This window comes from Monodelphis domestica, chromosome 1 (assembly GCF_027887165.1).
Source record: "Monodelphis domestica isolate mMonDom1 chromosome 1, mMonDom1.pri, whole genome shotgun sequence".
Taxonomy (NCBI): Eukaryota; Metazoa; Chordata; class Mammalia; order Didelphimorphia; family Didelphidae; genus Monodelphis; species Monodelphis domestica.
Window position 1 is genome coordinate 268,607,869 of NC_077227.1, and position 23,062 is coordinate 268,630,930.

Here is a 23,062-nt window from a genome sequence, read left to right on the forward strand (position 1 = left end):
GGTAATTAAAAAAGAGGGGAAAAAGAAAAACAAAACAAAACAACAACAACAATTTTTAAGAGACTCAATAAGTATCCCTATAAGAAAAGAGGTCATTGGTAACTCTTAAAAACTGTTGCTATCACCTGGGCAGATAGAAGAATTACACTTAGAAAAAACAGTGACAAACTGTATAGGATGATAGGACAAGACACAAATAAGTATATAGATATATGCATGCATAAATACATATACGTGTGTATATATGTATATATACATACAACTAGAGCCTTAAAAAAGAGGTTAATACTAAAAGAAATGGGAAAAGAAACAAATGGGGGTAAATTTATCTGTCACAAAGAAGCTCATGGAGGGAGGGGGGAGAACATCAATATCTTGGAAGGGTAAAGAGGTTGGAGACAGGAAATACTCAACTCTTATGTGCTTTGAAATTGACCCAAAGAGGGAGGAACAATCCAATACATTGGGGCAGAGAACAGATTTGCGCACTATACGGGAATAGAACTGTAACAAAGGAACTGGTGGGGAGGGAAGCAGTACAAGGGAAGGAGAGGTTGGGGGGGATAATTTTAGAAAGATTACAGAGAAAATAAGGGGGGAATAAGAAGGGAGGGGGTTAGAAAATGGAAGTAAAATAAGGATGGGAACTAGGGGGACTGATTCAAAACAAACATTGGTGTAGAAGGATTAGTGAAAGAAGAAATGGCAGGACCAGGAGTAGAAATCAAAATGCTGGGAAATACACAGCTAGTAATCATAACTCTGAATGTGAATGGAATGAACTCACCCATAAAATGCAAGCGAATAGCAGAGTGGATTAGAATACAAAACCCCTACCATATGCTGTCTGCAAGAAATAAAATGAGGAAGGTAGATACGTATAGGGTGAAAGTAAGAGGATGGAGCCAAATCTATCAGGCATCAACTGATAAAAAGAAAGGAGGAGTTGCAATCATGATATCTGACAAAGCCAAAGTAAAAATAAATCTAGTTAAAAGAAATAGGGAAGGTAATTACATTCTGATAAAAGGCAGTGTAGACAATAAGAAAATATCTGTCCTCAACATGTATGCACCAAATGGCATAGCATCCAAATTTCTAAAGGAGAAACTAGAGGAGCTCAAGGATGAAATACATAGAAAAACTATACTAGTGGGAGACCTGAACCTTCCTCTATCCAAAATAGATAAATCAAATCAAAAAATAAATAAGAGGTAAGAGAAGTGAATGAAATCTTAGAAAAATTAGAGTTAGTAGACATATGGAGAAAAATAAATAGGGATAAAAAGGAATATACCTTCTTTTCAGCAGCACATGGCACATTTGCAAAAATTGACCATGTATTAGGGCATAAAAACATTGCAAAAAGTGCAAAAGAGCAGAAATAATAAATGCAACCTTCTCAGATCACAATGCAATGAAAATAATGTTTAGGAGACTTCTGGTCAAGATGGCGGCCTAGAAGCAGCGAAAGTTCAGACCTCGGAAACCCTTCCTTACTGATTGCAAACTGAGTGCCCCTAGGACACCAAAATTCAAGCGGAACAACAGGACAGACCCGGGGAACCCTCCTCCTGGACATGGATCAAAAGGTATGGACCCCCAAAAGCCAGAAACCTAGATCACTCGGATCTAAGGGGTAGGCAGAAGGAAGGTCCCGGTACCCATCCCTCCCAACCCAGAGTGCTGAGCCTAAAGCAGCAGAGGGAACCTCAGGGCCAGCAAAAGGGCCTCAAGGCTGGGTACTCTGAAGGATTCATCTTGAAAGCAACCTGAGCCAGTCTCCGGGGCACCCAACACAGATGGCAGGGAAACATAGAGAGAAGGGGGAAGCCTGTAGCCCCCTGGATGGGTCCTTCCATCTGAGTCTCAAGGGAGGTTCCAGTTTTAGGGCACCAGCTGAACCCAATCCCATCAGGAGCCCTCAGAGCTACTGAAAGGACAGGAACCTCAGGGCTGGCAAAGGGGTTGCTCTGAAGAGCTTACCTTGAAAGTAACCTGGGCCAGTCTCCGGGCATTCAACACAGACTGTAGAGGAGGAGGGGTTTTTTTTGTTTGTTTTTGGTTTGGGGATCATTCCACCTACACCAGCTGAACTTAATCCCATCAGGGGCCCTCAGAACCCAGGGAGGCCAGGACCCCTCCCCACTTAGAGAGCAGGGTCTTTGGAAAGAACAGAAACATCAGGTCGGGCAAAGGGGTTGCTCCAAAGGGCATTCTTTGAAAGCAACCTGGGCCAGTCTCTGAGCATTCAAAACAGATTGTGGAGGAGGAGGTTTTTTGCTTCAGGGCTCATTCGTCCCAAACCAGCTGAACCTAAGCCCATCAGGAGCCCTCAGAACCCAGGGAGGCCACAACCCCTCCACCCTTAGAGAGCAGGTTCTTCTGAAGAAACAGAAACTTGGAGGCAAAGTCAAGATGGCAGCCTAGAAGGAGCATAGACCTAGCAGCCTGGCCAGAGCTTTGGAGATCCTCCATATTTGCTCCAGCCGTCCAGGAAGTTTAAAACTCAGAGTAAACCCAGCCCAACTAAGCTGAACTCAATCCTATCAAAAGTCTCCAGAACGCAGGGAAGCCCAGGCTCCCCACCCATCCTCACTGACTGCTGGACTTTAAGCCAATCAAAAGCCTCCAGAGGACAGGGAAGCTCAAACCCCCAACAGCCCTCCCCCAGAGATTACACCAAGTGATCTTCTGTTAAAGTTCCAAGAGGGGAGACTGATAGAAGTCCCCAAAAAACAAACAAACAAAAAAAAAAACGAGAGGAACAAGAGCACAGACAAATACAGGGAGTAAAGAAGCAGTGAATTTGAGCAAACAACAGAAAAAGAAGAAAGAAACTACAATAGACAGCTACTACTCAGCAAATAGAACAGAGGGGGAGAGATCAGCAAATGATAAACCAGAAATACCAGCAAATTGGATACAGGCTGTGGAAGAACTCAAAACACAACTAAGAGAGGCTGAAGACAATTCGGGAAAAGAACTTAAAAATTAAGATAAGTCATCTGGAAACAGAGGCACTTGAACTAAAACGAGAAAATAGTGACTGGAAAGCCAAAATCAACCAGCTGGAAAATGAGGCAAAGGAGATGAAAGATGAGGCAAAGGAGATGAAAGATGAGGTAAAGAGGATGAAAGAAGATCTTCAAAGAAAATCAGACCAGAGCCAGAGATGAAATCCAATCTTTAAGAACCAGAATAAAACAACTAGAATCAAGTGACCTCACAAGGCAGCAGGACACTATAAAACAAAACAAAAAGAATGAAAAAATTGAGGAAAATGTGAAGCATCTCATTCACAAAACAGACAATTTAGAAAATCGTTCAAGAAGAGACAATTTAAGAATAATTGGACTACCAGAAGACCACAACAAAAGAAAAAGCCTGGACATAATACCAGAGGAAATTATCCAGGAAAACTGTCCTGAGATCCTAGAACAAGAGGAGAAAGTGGAGATTGAAAGAATCCACAGATCACCTCCTATATTTAATCCCCAACTGACAACACCAAGAAATGTTATAGCCAAATTCAAAAACAATCAGATGAAAGAAAAGATATTACAAGCTGCCAAGAAGAAGCCATTCAGATACCATGGAAACATGGTGAGGTTAACACAGGATCTAGCTGCATCCACACTGAAGGACCGAAAGGCATGGAATATGATATTCTGGAAAGCAAGGGAACTAGGTCTACAAACAAGAATAAAATACCCATCAAAACTTACTATTCTTACAGGGGAAAGTATGGTCATTCAACAGAACAGAAGAATTCCAAGCATTCATAAATAAAAGACCAGACCTGAACAGAAAATTTGATGTCCAACCACAGAACTCAAGAGAATCATCAAAAGGTAAATAAAAAAGAGGGGGAAAAAACAAACAAAACAACAACAAATTTTTTTAAGAGACTCAATAAGTTAAAATGATATGTATCCCTATAAGAAAAGAGGTTATTGGTAACTCTTAAAAACTGTTGCTATCACCTGAGCAGCTAGAAGAATTACACTCAGAGGGAACAGTGACAAACTGTATAGGATGAAAGGACAAGACATAAATAGGTATATAGATATATGCATGCATAAATACATATACATGTGTATGTGTGTATATATATATATACATGACTAGAGCTAAAAAAGAAAAGAGGTTATGACTAAAAAAATGGAAAAGAAACAAATGGGGGTAAATTTATATGTCACAAAGAAGCTGATGGCGGGAGGGGGGAGAACATCGATACACTGGAAGGGTAAAGAGGTTGGAGATACTCAACTCTTATGTACTTTGAAACTGACCCAAAGAGGGAAGAACAATCCAATCCATTAGAGAAGAGAATATATTTGCGCCCTATAGGGGAGTAGAAGGGTAAAAAATGGACTGGTGGGGAGGGAAGCAGTACAAGGGAGGGAGACGGTGAGGGGAAATTTTAAAAAGACTACAGGGGAATATAAGGGAGGGAATAAGAAGGGAGAGGGGTAGAAAGGGAAGTAAAATAAGGATGGGAACTAGGGGGACTGACTATAAACAAACATTGGTATAGAAGAAAATAGTGAAAGAAGAAAAGGCAGGACCAGGAGTAGAAATCAAAATGCTGGGAAATACACAGCTAGTAATCATAACTCTGAATGTGAATGGAATGAACTCACCCATAAAATGCAAGCGAATAGCAGAGTGGATTAGAATACAAAACCCCTACCATATGCTGTCTGCAAGAAACACACATGAGGAAGGTAAATAAGCATAGGGTGAAAGTAAGAGGATGGAGCCAAATCTATCAGGCATCAACTGATAAAAAGAAGGCAGGAGTTGCAATCATGATATCTGACAAAGCCAAAGTAAAAATAAATCTAGTTAAAAGAAATAGGGAAGGTAATTACATCCTGATAAAAAGCAGTATAGACAACGAGGAAATATCTGTACTCAATATGTATGCACCAAATGGCATAGCATCCACATTTTTAAAGGAGAAACTAGAGGAGCACAAGGATGAAATAGATAGAAAAACTATACTAGTGGGAGATCTGAACCTTCCCCTATCCAAACTAGATAAATCAAATAAAAAAATAAATAAGAAAGACGTGAGAGAAGCAAATGAAATCTTAGAAAAATTAGAGTTAGTAGACATATGGAGAAAAATAAATAGAGACAAAAAGGAATACACCTTCTTCTCAGCAGTACATGGTACATTCACAAAAATTGACCATGTAGTAGGGCACAAAATCATTGCAAACAAGTGCAAAAGGGCAGAAATAATAAATGCAACCTTCTCAGAGCACAATGCAATAAAAATAATAATTAGTAAGGGTACATGGATAGATAAATCAAAAATTAATTGCAAATTAAACAATATGATTCTCCAAAACTAGCTAGTTAAAGAACAAATCGTAGAAACAATTAATAACTTCATTGAAGAAAATGACAATGATGAGACATCCTTTCAAAACCTATGGGATGCAGCCAAAGCAGTACTCAGGGGGAAATTTATATCCTTGAGTTCATCTATTAACAAATTAAGAAGGGCAGTGATCAATGAATTGGGCATGCAAATCAAAAAACTAGGAAGTGAACAAATTAAAAACCCTCAGATGAAGACTAAATTAGAGATCCTAAAAATCAAAGGAGAAATTAATAAAATTGAAAGTCAAAGAACTATTGATTTAATAAATAAGACTAGAAGGTGGTACTTTGAAAAAACAAATAAAATTGACAAAGTACTAGTCAGTCGAATTAAAAAAAGGAAAGAAAAATCCAAATTGACAGTATCCAAGATGAAAAGGGAGACCTCACCTCTAATGAAGAGGAAATCAAGGCAATCATTAAAAACTACTATGCCCAATTATATGGCAAAAATATGGCAATCTAAGTGATATGGATGAATACTTACAAAATATAAATTGCCTAGACTAAAAGAAGAAGAAATAAATTACCTAAACAACCCCATATCAGAAAAAGAAATTGAACAAGCCATCAATGAACTTCCTAAGAAAAAATCCCCAGGCCCAGATGGATTCACAAATGAATTCTATCAAACATTCAAAGAACAGCTAACACCAATACTATACAAACTATTTGACAGAATAAGCCAAAAAGGGGTCCTACCAAATTCTTTTTATGATACAAACATGGTACTGATCCCAAAGCCAGGGGTTAAAAACAGATAAAGAAAACTATAGGCCCATCTCCCTAATAAATATAGATGCAAAAATCTTAAATAGGATACTAGCAAAAAGACTCCAGCAAGTCATCACAAGGGTTATCCACTATGACCAGGCAGGATTCATACCAGGAATGTAAGGATGGATCAATATTAGGAAAACCATTCACATAATTGACCAGATTAACAAGAAAACTGACAAAAATCACATGATTATCTCAATAGATGCAGAAAAAGCCTTTGACAAAATACAACACCCATTCCTATTGAAAACACTAGAAAGTATAGGAATAGAATGGCCTCTCCTAAAAATAATAAATAGTATATATCTAAAACCATCAGCAAACATCATCAGCAATGGGGAAAAACTCAAAGCCTTTCCAATAACATCAGGAGTGAAACAAGGATGCCCATTATCACCTTTATTATTTAATATTGTATTAGAAACACTAGCAGTAGCAATTAGAGAAGAAAAAGAAATTGAAGGTATTAAAATTGGCAATGAGGAGACCAAGCTGTCACTCTTTGCAGATGATATGATGATTTACTTAAAGAATCCTAGGGAATCAACCAAAAAGCTAGTGGAAATATTCAACACCTTTAGCAAAGTTGCAGGATACAAAATAAACCCGCCATAAGTCATCAACATTTCTATATATCTCCAATCCATCTCAGCAGCAAGAATTCGAAAGAGAAATTCCATTTAAAGTCACCTGAGACAATATAAAACACTTAGGAATCTATCTGCCGAGACAAACACAGGAACTATATGAACACAACTACACAACACTCTCCACACAATTAAAACTAGATCTAAACAATTAGAAAAACATTGATTGCTCATGGGTGGGAAGAGCTAACATAATAAAAATGACAATCCTACCCAAACTTATATATCTATTTAGTGCCATACCCATTGAACTACCAAAAAACAATTTTACTGAATTAGAGAAAACCATAACAAAGTTCATTTGGAAGAATAAAGGATCAAGGATATCCAGGGAAATCATTAAAAAAATACAAAGCAAGGTGGCCTTTGCAGTCCCAGATCTCAAACTATATTACAAAGCAACGGTTATCAAAACAATTTGGTACTGGCTAAGAGACAGAAAGGAGGATCAGTGGAATAGACTTGGGGTAAGTGACCTCAGCAAGACAGTCTATGACAAGTCCAAAGATCCCCGCTTTTGGGACCAAAATCCACCATTTGATAAAAACTGCTGGGAAAATTGGAAGACAGTGTGGGAGAGATTAGGTTTGGATCAACACCTCACACCCTACACCAAGATAAACTCAGAATGGGCGAATGGCTTGAATATAAATAAGGAAACTATAAGTAAATTAGGAGAACACAGAATAGTATACATTTCAGAACTTTGGGAAGGGAAAGATTTTAAAACCAAGCAAGACTTAGAAAGAGTCACAAAATGCAAAATAAATAATTCTGACTACATCAAATTAAAAAGTTTTTGTACAAACAAAACCAATGTAACTAAAATTAGAAGGAATGTAACAAATTGGGAAACAATCTTCATAACAAAAACCTCTGACAAAGATCTAATTACTCAAATCTATAAAGAGCTAAACCAGTTGTATAAAAAATCAAGCCATTCTCCAATTGAAAAATGGGCAAGGGACATGAATAGGCAATTTTCACTTAAAGAAATCAAGACTATTAATAAGCACATGAAAAAGTGTTCTAGATCTCTTATAATCAGAGAGATGCAAATCAAAACAACTTTGAGGTATCACCTCACACCTAGCAGATTGTTCAACATGACAGCAAAGGAAAGTAATGAATGCTGGAGGGGATGTGGCAAAGTAGGGACATTAATGCATTGCTGGTGGAGTTGTGAATTGATCCAACCATTCTGGAGGGCAATTTGGAACTATGCCCAAAGGGTGATAAAAGACTGCCTTTGATCCAGCCATAGCACTGCTGGGTTTGTACCCCAATGAGATAATAAGGAAAAAGACTTGTAGAAGAATATTCATAGCTGCGCTCTTTGTGGTGGCCAAAACTTGGAAAATGAGGGGATGCCCTTCAATTGGAGAATGGCTGAACAAATTGTGGTATATGTTGGTGATGGAATACTATTGTGCTCAAAGGAATAATAAAGTGGAGGAATTTCACGGAGACTGGAACAACATCCAGGAAGTCATGCAGAGTCAGAGGAACAGAACCAGGAGAACATTTTACCCAGAGACTGACACATTGTTGTACAAGAGCACATAATGGACTTCTCCAGTAATGGCTTTACAATGTCCCTGAACAACCTGCAGCGATCTACGAGAAAAAAAAAAACTAAAAAAAACTATCTTCAAGCAGAGGACAAACTGAGGGAGTAAAAACATCGAGGAAAAGCAACTGCTTGACTACAGAGGTTGAGGGGACATGATCGAGGAGAGACTCTAAATGAGTGCCCTAATGCAAATACCAACAACAAGGAAATGGGTTCAGAGCAAGGACACATGTGATACCCAGATGAATCACACGTTGGCTAGGGAAGGGGTGGTGGGGGGCTGAGGGGGAGGAAAAGAAAATGATCTGTTTCCAATGAACAATGTTTGAAAATAACCAAATAAAATAATGTTTTAAAAACTAAAAGAGAAAAGAAAAGAAAAGAATTTTAGTAAGAGTACATGGAGAGGTAAACCAAAAATTAATTGGAAATTAAATAATATGATTCTTCAAAATGGGTTAAAGAACAAATCATAGAATCAATAACTTCATTGAAGAAAATGACAATGATGAGACATCCTTTCAAAACCTATGGGATGCAGCCAAAGCAGTACTCAGGGGGAAATTTATATCCTTGAGTTCATCTATTAACAAATTAAGAAGGGTAGAGGTCAATGAATTGGGCATGCAAATTAAAAAATTATAAAGCAAACAAATTAAAAATCCTCAGATGAAGACTAAATTAGAGATCCTAAAACTCTAAGGAGAAATTAATAAAATTGAAAGTCAAAGAACTATTGATTTAATAAATAAGACTAGAAGGTGGTACTTTGAAAAACAAACAAAATAGACAAAGTACTAGTCAGTCTAATTAAAAAAAGGAAAGAAAAAACCAAATTGACAGTATCCAAGATGAAAAGGGAGATCTAACCATTAATGAAGAGGAAATCAAGGCAATCATTAAAAACTACTATGCCCAATTATATGGCAACAAATGTGGGCAATCTAGGTGATATGGATGAATACTTACAAAAATATAAATTGCTTAGACAAACAGAGGAAGAAATGAATTACCTAAACAGCCCCATATCAGAAAAAGAAATTGAACAAGCCATCAAAGAGCTCCCTAAGAAAAAATCCCCCAAATGGATTCACAAATGAATTCTAACAAACATTCAAAGAACAACTAATCCCAATTATTATACAAACTATTTGACAGAATAAGCAAAGAAGAAGTTCTATCGATTTCATTTTACGATAGAAACATGGTACTGATCCCAAAGCCAGCCAGGTCAAAAAAAGAGAAAGAAAACTATAGAATAATCTCCCTAATGAATATAAATGCAAAAATCTTAAATAGGATACTAGCAAAAAGACTCCAGCAAGTCATCACAAGGGTTATTCACTATGACCAGGCAGGATTCATACCAGGAATGCAAGGATGGTTCAATATTAGGAAAACCATTCACATAATTGACCAGATTAACAAGAAAACTGACAAAAATCACATGATTATCTCAATAGATGCAGAAACAGCCTTTGACAAAATACAACACCCATTCCTATTGAAAACACTAGAAAGTATAGGAATAGAATGGCCTTTCCTAAAAATAATAAATAGTATATATCTAAAACCATCAGCAAACATCATCAGCAATGGGGAAAAACTCAAAGCCTTTCCAATAACATCAGGAGTGAAACAAGGATGCCCATTATCACCTTTATTATTTAATATTGTATTAGAAACACTAGCAGTAGCAATTAGAGAAGAAAAAGAAATTGAAGGTATTAAAATTGGCAATGAGGAGACCAAGCTGTCACTCTTTGCAGATGATATGATGGTTTACTTAAAGAATCCTAGAGAATCACAACCAAAAAGCTAATGGAAATATTCAACACCTTTAGCAAAGTTGCAGGATACAAAATAAACCCGCCATAAGTCATCAGCATTTCTATATATCTCCAATCCATCTCAGCAGCAAGAATTCGAAAGAGAAATTCCATTTAAAGTCACCCGAGACAACATAAAACACTTAGGAATCTATCTGCCGAGACAAACACAGGAACTAAATGAACACAATTACAAAACACTCTCCACACAATTAAAACTAGATCTAAACAACTGGAAATGCATTGATTTCTCATGGGTGGGACAAGCTAACATAATAAAAATGACAATCCTACCCAAATTGATTTACTTATTTAGTGCCATACCCATTGAACTACGAAAAAACTTCTATGTGGAATTAGAAAAAAACATAACAAAGTTCATTTGGAAGAATAAAGGATCAAGGATATCCAGGGAAATTATGAAAAAAATATAAAGGAAGGAGGACTTGCAGTCCCAGATCTCAAACTATACTATAAAGCAGTGGTTATTAAAACAATTTGGTACTGGCTGAGACAGAAAGGAGGATAAGTGAAATAGACTAGGGGTAAATGACTTCAATAGGACAGTCTATGATAAACCCAAAGGTTCATAAAGGTTCTGGGGACCTACTTTTAGGTAAAAACTGCTGGGAAAATTGGAAGGCAATAGTGGAGAGATTAGGTTTGGATCAGCATCTCACACCATACTCCAAGATAAACTCAGAATGGGTGAATGACCTGAATATAAAGAAGGAAACTATAAGCAAATTAGGCAAACTCAGAATACTATACTTGTCAGATCTTTGGGAAAGGAAAGACTTTAAAACAAAGCAAGAGCTAGAAAAAAAATCACAAAATGTAAAATCAATAATTTTGATTACATCAAATTAAAAAGTTTTTGTACAAACAAAACTAATGCATCCAAAATTAGAAGGGTAGCAACAAATTGGGAAACAATCTTCATTACAAAAACCTCTGACAAAGGTCTAATTACTAAATTTATAAAGAGCTAAACCAGTTGTACAAAAAATCAAGCCATTCTCCAAATGAAAAATGGGCAAGGGACATGAATAGGCAATTTTCAGTTAAAGAAATCAAAACTATTAATGAACACATGAAAAATGCTCTAAATCTCTTATAATCAGAGAAATGGAAATCAAAACACCTCTGAGGTATCACCTCACACCTAGCAGATTGGCTAACATGACAGCAAAGGAAATTAATGAATGTTGGAGGGGATGTGGCAAAATTGGGACATTAATACTTTGCTGGTGGAGCTGTGAATTGATCCAACCATTCTGGAGGGCAATTTGGAACTATGCCCAAAGGGCGATAAAAGACTGTCTGCCCTTTGATCCAGCAATAGTACTGCTGGGTTTGTACCCCAATGAGATAATAAGGAAAAAGATATGTACAAAAATATTCATAGCTTCACTGTTTCTGGTGGCAAAAAATTGAAAAATGAGGGGATGCCCTTCAATTGGGGAATGGCTGAATAAATTGTGGTATATGTTGGTGATGGAATACTATTGTGCTTAAAGGAATAATAAAGTGGAGGAATTCCATGGGGACTGGAACAACTTCCAGGAAGTGATGCAGGGTGAGAGGAGCAAAACCAGGAAAACATTGTACAATCGAATGTAATGGACTTTTCCATTAGTGGCAATGCAAAGACTCTGAACAACTTGGAGGAACCTAAGTGAAAAACCACTATCCACATCCAGAGGATATGCTGTGGGAGTAGAAACACCGAAGAAAAATAACTGCTTGAATACATGGGTCAAAGGGATATGGTTGGGTATGTAGTATCTCAATGAACATCCTAGTGTAAACAACATGGAAATAGGTTCTGATCAAGGACACAAGTAATATCCAATGAAATTGTGCATTGACTGTGGGAAGAGTGGGTGGAGGGGAGGGAGTGATTATTGTAACCAAAGAATAATGTTCTAAATTGAACAAGTAAACTTATTCAAATGGAAAAAAAAATAAAAAATAAATAAAATTTTGAGTTTCAAATTTCCTATTGTCTCCTTTAGGAGGTATAAGTAACTTGATATTGATTATAGATGTGATGTCATGAAAAATATATTTTCATATTATCCATACTGCAAAAGGAAACAAACAAAATAAAACAGTAAAAATAAGCAAAGTAAAAAAAAGTGTTTCGATAAGAAATCAGAATTCTTTAGTTCTCTCTCTAGATGAGGACATTTTTCATCATGGGTCTTTTGGAATTGTCTTGGATCCTTATCTTGATCAGAATAGCTAAATCTTTCATAGTTTATCATCCTTACTATATTGTTGTTTGTGTGTATAATGATCTCTTAGGTCTGCTCATTTCATTTTGCATGTGTTCATTTAAGTCTTCCCAGGTTTTTCTAAAAACATTCTGCTCATCGTGTTTTATAGGCTATCCATTTCAAACATATACCATTACTTGCTTAGCCATTTTTTATTAGATAAACATCTTTCTGTTCAGATCCTTTTCACATTTATCAATTGATCTTGTTTTTTATAATTTTGGCTCATTTCCTAATATATTTGAGAAATGAGGCCTTATTGTAGATATTAGCTATAAATTCTCCTTTCCCCATAGTTTCCTGTTTTCTTTCTAATTTTGGCTCTATTAGATTTGTTTGTACAAAAGATTTTCAATTTCATGTAATCTAAATTATCTATCTCATTTCTTTTAATCCTTTCAATCAGTCATAAACTCTTCCCTTATCTATAGATTTGACAATGACATCTCCTCATGTCCCCTTCATTTACTTATGATAATACATAATGTCTAAATTATTAATCCATTTTAAGCTTATTTTGGCATATGATATATTGGTTTATGCATGATTTCTTCCAAACTAGTATCATTTTCCCAGTAATTTTTGTTAAATAGCAAGTTCTTATCTAAAATGCTTGGTTCTTTGTGTTTATCAAATACTGGATTACTATAGTCATTGCTATATACATTATATATACTAAAGAGTCATTATATATATATATATATGTATATATATATATACTATATAATCATACTATTATATATATCATTTAATCTATTCCACACATTCACCATTCTTTTCCTTAATCAGATTGTTCCTTTCTGGTTCCTTGAATTTTTTTTTTTGCACTGAAAACTCTGGAACTTGACTCTAATATTCTTGGAAGATTACATTTTGGGATCTCCTTCAAGAGGTGACCAGCAAATTCTTTCAATTTTTTCCTTCTGGATATAGAATATGAGGACAGTTTTCTTTGATAATTTCTTTTAATATGATGACTAAGCTTTTTTTTTTTTTAATAGTGACTTTCATATAGCCCAGTAATTCTTAAACTATCTCTATTGGATCTATTTTCTACATCAATTGTTTTCTCAATGAGATAGTTAACATTTTTTTAACCTTTTTGAGTTCTTCCAGGGACTGAAATTAATTCCAATTTTTATTAGTCTTTGCATGTAGCTGCTTTGATCTCATTGTCTTCTTCTAAATTTGTGTCTTGCTATTCCCTGTCACTATAATAACTTTCTATGGTTAAATTCTTTTGTTGATGTTTCCTCCTTTCCAGCTTGTTTATTGACTTTTTATAATAAAGTTGGACTCTGATCTTGGGGTGTAGGGATAATTTGCATAAACTTCATATTTTTCATGTGACTTCCCTCAGGGCTAGTTCTGGATTTCTTCATGTTTTCATTCTTCCAAGATGGTACAATCAAAGGAGAGATGAGGTGAGTGCTTTCTTGGACTGTGATTGAATCAAGCATTCTTTTCTAACCTAGACTTGTAACCTGGGTCCCTGCATGTTGTAGTCTTTTCCAGGAATTTTTGTTTCACATGTGTCCAATTCATATTTTTTTTCCTTGAGGCTTTGCTTATAACTGTTTTGACTTTGCTTTCTTTTCTTGAGTTTGTTTCTTGATCTACCCAGTCACCACAGTAAAAATTTAAGATCATATTCTCTTTGTTGTTGTTTGATGATTTTCTATCCTTTTTCTTGATTCAAAACTTTATGTTAATGTTGAACTTTGTTCCCCACATGAATAGGGACATTGTCTCAAACTTCAGGTTTTTCTGAACTGCTGTTTTTAGAGCTTGTCCTGGGACATTGGAAGTTTGCTTTTTATATTTAGAAAATTTTTCCATAGTTACATGATTCATGATTTTTTCCCTCCTTTTCCCTCCCTTCTCCCAGAGCTGACAAGCAATTCTACTGCATTATACATGTATATTTGTTCAAAACCTATTTCCATGTTATTCATATTTGCAGTATAGTGATTTTTTAACATCAAAACCATAATCATATTTCCATCAAACTATGTGATAAATCATATGTTTTTCTTCTGTGTTTCTGCTCCCACAGTTCTTTCTCTCGGTATGGATAGCATTCTTTCTCATAATTTTCACTGGATTGCCCTGGATCATTGCACTGCTACTAGTAGAAAAGTCTATTACATTCATTTGTGCCACAAGGTATTGATCTCTTTGTACAATGTTCTCCTTGTTCTGCTCCTTTTGCTCTGCATCAGTTCTTGGTGGTATTTCTAGTTCACAATGAATTCCTCCAGTTCATTATTCCTTTCAGCAAATAGTATTCCATCATCATCAGATACCAAAATTTGTTCAGCCATTCCCCAATTGAGGGACACCCTCTCATTTTCCAATGTGTTGCCACCACAAAGAGCATGGCTATAAATATTTTTGTACAAGTCTTTTCCTTTATTATCTATTTGGGGTACAAACCCAGCAGTGGTATGGCTGGTTCAAAGAGTAGGAACTCTTTTAAAGCCCTTTGGGCACAATTCTAAATTGCTCTTATGAATGGTTGGATTAATTCACAACTCCACCAGCAGTGTATTAGTGTCCCAATTTTGCCACATCCCCTCCAACATTTGTCACTTTCCTTTGCTATAATATTGGTCAGTCTGCTAGGTATAAGGTGGTACCTCAGAATTGTTTTCATTTGCATTTCTCCTATCAGGAGGGATTTAGAACACTTTTTTCATGTGATTATTGATCATTTTTATTTCTTCATCTTAAAACTTCCTATTCAGATCCCTTGACCATTTGTCCACTGAGGAATGGCTTGATTTTTTTGTAAATTTGACTTAGTTCCTTATATATTTCTGAAATTAAACCTTTTTCAATGAGTTTTGTTATAAAAATGTTCCCCCATTTGTTGCTTTCCTTCTAATTTTGGTTGTATTGATTGTTTGTATAAAACATTTTTAATTTCATATAATCAAAGTCATTTGTTTTACATTTTGTAATGTTCTCTATTTCAATATTTTGTTATGGTTTGGCTTATTCCTCAGGAATGCTTAGAGATCATCTACATTATTGAAAGCCCATTTTTACCCCTGAAATAATGTACTCAATTTTGCTGGACAGGTAACTCTGGGTTTTAACCCCAAATCTTTTGCCTTCCTGAATATCATATTCTATTCCTTTTTATCCCTTGATGTAGAAGATGCTAGGTTCTCTATTATCCTGATTGTAGCTCAGTGGTATTTGAATGGTTTCTTTCTGGCTGCTTGAAATATTTTTTTCCTTGGCTCAATGGCTCTTGAATTTAGCTGTTATTGTTTTCTGGATGTTTTCATTTGTGAATTTCTTTCTGGAGATGATCTGTGAATTCTTTCTATTTCAATTTCATTTTATTTTGTTTGAGGATCTCTGGGCAGTTATCTTTGATAATTTATTGTAATGTGATATCCAAGGTTTTTTCGTGATCATGGCTTTCAGGTAGTCCAGTAATTCTCAAAGTGTCTCTTCTAGATCTATTTTCTTGTCAGTTGTTTTATCAACAAGATATTTCATGTTTTCCTGTTTTTTTCATTCCTTTGATTCTGCTTTATTGTTTATTGATTTCTCATGAAATCATTAGTTTCTAGGTGGTCAGTTCTGATGTTTAAGGCCTGATTTCCCTCAGTCAGTTTTGGTTCTCCTTTTTCAATTGGCCCATTTCTTCTTGCATCACTTTCGTCTCTCTTCCCCATTTTTCCTCTGCCTCTTTTAATTGTTTTTTGAAGTCCCTTTTCCGTTCTTCCAGAATCTGTGTCCATTCCATATATTTCTTCTTGTACTTTGGGTGTGCTTCTTTTGCTTTCACTGTCCCATTCTGTGTCTGTACCTTGCTCTTTGCCTCCACAAAATTCTTTAGTTAGGTGCTTTTTTGTTGTTTGCTCATTTTTTCCCTATCTAATTATAGGTAGGATTGGGGGATGATGTCTGAGGGCTGAGAGCTCTGAGAGCTTCCTCTCCCTACTGATTACATTGACCCCTGAGATGCACATAGCTTAAAGACTTGCCTCAGACTTAGGAGTAAGCTTTTGATCTCAATAGGATCTTGATTAGGACAGGGGCTTAATCCAATCAGGCACACCCTTGATTGTCCTGTCTTGGAGGTCTGTTCTGAGCTTTAGGCAAAATGATCAGTGCTTAGTACTTAGTATTATCAAGCACCCCAAAGTGTGAACTAGGTCCTTAACTCAAGCCCATACTAGAATTCCCTGGGCTGGGGCTCTGGACTCCTCCACAGGTTTGAAATGTCAAGAGGTACAGGTTGCCATGTACCACTATTTGCCTAGGCAGGATCTCAGGGTCTGGATGTTGGCTTTGAAATAGGTTACCATAGGAATGTGTAGTTTGCTCTTTCCTCCTTGCCACAGCTTCTTGCTGGCTCTGCTCTCCTCTCCAGTGAAGATGTTCTTTGTCTACCATTTAGGTTTTTCTATTCTTGAAAGTTGTTTCACTCTGTCTCCTTGTTGGTTCTTTCATTCCTGTATTTATTTTGTGGTTGGAGAGGATTCTCATGGTGTCACAGAGCTGCTCTGGATTACTCTGCCATCTTAGCTCCACCCCCAGAAGTCTGGAGTTTGGAACGTTTCAATGCTTCAAATGTGGTGTGATCTAGGGGAAAGTCTGGACTTTTCTCCTGTTCTGACCTCTGGTCTTTACCAGACAGGGTCCCTAATCCCTCAGAAGATTACACTTGATTTTTTCTCCTGAGGGCTCCTTGTACATTGGAACTAGAATATTGATATTATCCCTCAGGTCTTCTACTCCCTCTTGGCTAAAAGGACTCCTCTTGCCTTTAAGTCTATTATCCAGAAGTGACTACAGGCAATGGAGTTGCAAAACAGTTGCCCCTCAGGGCTCCCACATCCTATAGATTGAAAGTTTTTCTCTCTGCCTTTGAATGATGACCTACAAGTGGGTTTAGGAAATGGAGTTGGCAAGCAGCTTCTGAACCTATATCCAGTGTTAGCATAGGGGTTTCCTTTAATTTTTTTTCTGATCAGTTACCAAATCCCCTTTCCCACTTTGGCTTAAGAGCTCACAAGTCTGCTACTGCTTCTGTAACCATCACCAACTTGTATTACTGGAGTTTTTCCATTTGGGCATGCAGGTCAGTCTCTTCCTCCATGTCACAAATCTCTTTCCCATCTCTCATGTTGTCTTGGAAGGATGTCTTACTCTGATCTGTTGTTGACTCTGCAACTCCAGAATTTGGTTTATGGTGTTATTTTTAAGTTGTTTGGAGACCTCAGCTGAATGCTTTCTTTATCCCGCTATCTTGACTCTGCTCTTGGAAGTCCCTACTATCTTAAGTTATTTCTGAATAGGTTACAGTTGCCATTTGTCCATGATAACTCTAAAGGTAACAAAATTTTCTCTATCCACATTTTCAAATGTGAAGGAGGATACTATTGAATGGTACTCTTGCTTGGTGTAGCATATATCACTGCCATATGCAATCTCAGTTCTGACTCAGCAGTCAACCAAATGGCCTTTTCTTCAACACACGGTAAGTGGACCAGAAAGTTTTTTAGAATATCTAGCCATCTCCACTCTGAAGCAGTGAGTAAATCTTCATTTAACATCATGAACTTCAGAAACCAGATCACACTTGGTCTCCATAAAAAACTGTATCAAGCTGATCAATCTGTGCAAGCTTCTAAGGGCTAAGCTCTCACTGGATGTTTCTTTCATTTTATTTGTGTCATTTATATTTTATTATTTGAAACTCCATTTTGTATTACTAAAGAGCTTAAAGTAGGCTTGTAGTTTTTCTCATTGATGGCAATTTCTCATTGGCAATTGGTTTTGTAGGTTCCCTTTTTGTCCTTCTGGTATTGAAATAATGAGTTCTACCAAATATGCATCAATAAGCGCAAGCCCCTAGATAAGGTGAGAATCATTTTTCCTTCACTAATCACTGAGTCTTTTGAAGAAAAAAAAACTTTGGTAGCAACCATGTTTTCCCTTCTTATCTATTTCTTTACAGAAAAAAAAAAGCCTTACTCAGAATGTAATAAAAGTCAGCTTATCTTTATCTTGACGCAACACTATTATAAAAGCACAAACAACAAATAAGTAAGGTTTTTTTTTTTTTAAAGTATGACATTTCAAAAGGGAAAGAGTCTAAAACACCAGTAAGCTATTAGGGTATTAGGGGAGGAAGAAGTAGAGAGTAAATAAATTCACAAAGTTCCAGTAGTGTCAGGAGGCAAATGCATATAGGAAAGTAGCAAATTCTATCCAGGCAGATCACTCCTTAAATGAAATAATGAGCTAGACAAAGTTTTGCTGATAGTAAAGGAAAGGGTTTCTTAATCTACAACAATGTCTTCACCTTTATCATAGTCTAGTCTTCTTCCTCAAGGAGGGTCTCCGTTTTTCTTAGCAAGTTTTTTCCTTCAGCAAAGGGCATAGAAGTCAGGTTACAAGTATTTGCTTTTCTAGGTATCTTTTCAGGGATCTGGGAAAACCCTGTAATTTCAAGTATCTCACATAAGGCAGAAACTTCATTAATATGTTTTCTAGTTATTCAATATTTTATCCCCTACATCTTTCTAGGAATTGACTGAAATGTGCCAGTATTATATACAATGAGCCTGTCATTTTGGAGTTACCAAGAATTAACCACAGGACTGGTAATTTCCACCAAACCCTGTACATCCTTCATTAAACATTCACTCTTACAAACCTTTTGTCTAAATCATCTTATAATTTGAGTTTGAGTTTAATCAGATGGTTCATTAAATTTAAATTATCACTAAAGTTCCATCTAACCCTCAATCCTATGAAACCCATTAATCAAATAGATACCAATTGTTCTAAGCTTTGTTTTTTTTCCTGAAATTCCATCTTTTCTTCATTCAAACTGTCCATTAGTTTTTTGATTGCATTTTGATAGTAGGCTATTTCTTCTTCTTCAGCTTTTATTTGATCATATATCTCTTGTGTGCGGACATCATTTTCAGCTTTTTCTTTCATTTTTGCGTTGAGTAATATTACATTTGATTTATGATCATCACAAATCTCTTCTTGATCTTTTCTATAAAAAAACAAATAACAATAATAATCATTCTGTGAAATGGATGATGGTTTGTTTTAGAAAGTCCTAAATATTATGTTACTAGAATACTATAATTGTATTCAATATAGTTTATATTCTTTTCTATATTTTTCTTATATGAAAAATGAATGCCACATATAATGAATTCTTAGTCCTATAGGGAGAAGTGAAAAATGACAAGTAATGAAGATAATAAGAATAATAAAAATTAATAATTTTATTTGAATAAAAGAAAAAGCTTTCATTTTTAAATTATTTAATACAGTAATTTAAAAATATGTATGTATAGTTTTATCTACATGTGTATTTATTATATTTTTATAAATTTTATTAATATGTGCATTTATTGTTATATAGCAGATAGTATATTTTAATATTAATATATGATGTTATATCTTAATATAAAATATATAGATATAAATATTTATAAAATAAACTTTATATATAACTTTATAAACATATATTAATATAATACATTTACATATAGTAAATTTATATTAATCTTTTATGTAGTAATTTTAGTTATGTACATATATGTGAATATATGTATATATTATTTTCTTTTAAATTTTGTTTGTTTTTATTTCCAAATTCTCTCCCTCCCTTTATTCTTTTCCCTACCAACTGAAAAGGCAAGAAACATAATGTCATTCATATAAATGAAATTATGCAAATCATCTGTCCACATTAGCCATGTAGCCAAAAAAAGAGAAGAAAGTAAATAAGTAGATGGTATCTTTCATCGTGAGTCCTTTGGAATTATCTAAAATCATTATACAAATCAGAGTTGATAAATCTTTTGCAGTTGATTATCATTACAATATTGCTTTTACTGTATAGATTGTTCTTCTGTCCTACTCATTTTACTGCCTCAGTTCATTTTATTCATCCCAGGTTTTTCTAATACTATTCTGCTCATCACTTCTTATAGCACAATATTTCACATCAATTGTTTGCAACTTGTTCAAAAGCCATCCCCCAATGGATGAACATCTCCTTGATTTCCAGTTTTTTGTCATCAAAAAAAGTTACCATAAATATTTTTGTTCTAAGAGACAACCTTTTTAGTCATGAGTTCCTTGGAGTTGTCTTAATTTACAGTTGATTATCATACATTATTGCTGCTCCTGTGTGCAACATTCTTCTGGTTCTGCTCACTTCACTTTGCATCACTTCATATAAGTCTTTTCCAGGCTTTTGTGTGTGTGTGTTATCATCCAGTTTATCATTTCTTATGGCACAATAGTTTTCTTTACAATCATATATGACAGTTCAACCATTCCTCAATTGTTGAACATCCCTTCAAATCTCCAATTCCTTGCCACCACAAAAAGACTTACTATAAATATTTTTGTATGACTAGGTTTTCTTCCTCTTTCTTTGATCCCTTTGGGATACAGACCTAGTAACAGTATTATTGGGAAAAGAGTATGCACAGTTTTATGTCCCTTTGGGTATGGTTCCCAATTGCTCTCTAAAATGGTTGTATTAATTGTTAGCTGCACCAACAATGTATTAATATCCCAATTTATCATTTTCCTTTTTCGTCATTATACAAAGCCTCATAGATGTGATATGGTACCTTGGAGTTCCTTTAATTTGCACTTCTCAAATTAATAGTGATTTGGAGCATTTTTTCATTTCATTAAAATATTTTTAATTTCTTCATCTGAGAATTTCTTGTTTATATACTTTTACCATTTGTTAATTAGGGAATGTCTTGTAATCTTATAACTTTGACTCTGTTCTCTATATACTTGAGAAATTGGGTCTTTGTCAGAGACACCTGCTACAAAATTTTATTATCCAATTTGTTCTTTTCTATTCTTTGCTGCATTGGTTTTATTTTAGCAAAATCCTTTTAATGTAATGTAGTTAAATTTATCTATTTTACATCTCACAATGTTCTCCATATCTTGTTTAGTAAAAAATTCTTCTCTTATTCATATATATGAGAGATAAACCATTTTGTGCTCCCCTAATTTGTTTATGGTATTGCCCTTTATTCCTAAATATATATATGTATATATATATATATATTTATATCCATTTTGACTTTATCTTCATATGTGGAATGAGGTGTTGGTCTATGCTTAGTTTCTGCCATATTATTTTCAGGTTTTCCCAATAGTTTTTGTTCAATAGTAGGTTCTTCTTCCAAAAGCTTGGATCATTGGGTTTGTCAAACACTAGGTTACTGTGGTCATATAGTACCATGTGTTAAGTGCCTAATCTGTTCCATTGATCCATTACTCTATTTCTTAGCCAGTTCCATATTGTTTGAGATTAGATACTACTAGGCTACTTTCCTAAAAAACTTTTCTGTTAATATGATATCTTGACATTTTATTTTTCCAGATGAATTTTGTTCTTATTTTTTTCTAGCTCTACAAATTAAGTTTTTTTGTAGTTTGATTGTTATGGCACTGAATAAGCAAATTAATTTAGCTATAGTCACTATTTTTACTATATTGGTTTGATCAACCCATAAGCAACAAATATTTTTTCAATTGTTTACATCTAATTTTATTTGTGTATGAATTATAGTTGTGTTCACATAGTTCTTGGTTTGTTTTGGCAAACTCTCATATGTTTTATATTGTCTACAGTTACTTTAAGTGGGATTTCACTTTCTATGTTTTGCGGTTGGACTTTATTAGTAGTATAAAGAAATGCTTATGATTTTTGTGAGTTCATTTTATATCCTGCAACTTTTCTAAAGTTGTTTGTTTTAATTAATTTTTTGGTGGATTCTCTAGGATTCTTTAAGTATACCATCATATTTTCTGCAAAGAGTGATAGCTTTGTTTCCTCATTGCCTATTCTAATTCTTTAAATTTCTTCTTCTATTGCTATAGTTAGCATTTCTAGTACAATATTGAATAGCAGTGGTGAAAAATGGGTATCCTTGATTCATTCTTGATCTTATTGGGAAGACTACTAGCTTATTCCCATTACAGATAATACTTACTAATGGTTTTATAATTTTAAGGTATGTTTAATTTATTCCAATATTCTCTAGTGTTTTTATGAGGAATGAGTGTTGTGTTTTGTTAAAACATTTTTCTGCATCTATTAAGATATTCATATAGTTTCTGGTGGTTTTCTTATTGATATGGTCAATCATGCTGATAGTTTCCTAATACTGAATGATCTCTTCATCCCTGGTATAAAACCCTCAGGTCATGGTGTATGATTCTTTTGATATATTACTGTAATCTTGCTGGTGTTTTATTTAAAAATTTTTTGTTTCTATACATTAGTCTATAGTTTTATTTCTCTTTTTTTTCCTTTCCTCATTTAGCTATATGCACCATATTTGTGTCATTAAAGGAATTTGGTAGAATTCTCTCCTCAACTATTTTCTCAAATAATTTATTTAGAATTGGAATTAATTCTCCTTTAAATGTTTGGTAGAATTCTCCTGTGAATATTTCTGGCCCTGTTTTTTCCCCCCCGTTAGGGAATTCATTGATGGCTTTTTTCTGAGATGGGGT

The 23,062-nt window shown here is 35.0% G+C and overlaps 1 protein-coding gene across 5 annotated transcripts in view; it reads right to left on the reverse strand.

Annotated features, from left to right (window-relative positions):
* CCDC175 (coiled-coil domain containing 175) overlaps positions 1–23,062 on the reverse strand; it is a 117,475-nt gene that overhangs the window by 52,821 nt on the left and 41,592 nt on the right. For all 5 annotated transcript variants that reach the window (XM_056810831.1, XM_056810833.1, XM_007472964.2 and 2 more), the window contains one exon: positions 19,316–19,544. In XM_056810831.1, coding sequence (XP_056666809.1) covers positions 19,316–19,544 — 229 coding nt within the window. The remainder of the gene's footprint in view (positions 1–19,315; positions 19,545–23,062) is intronic.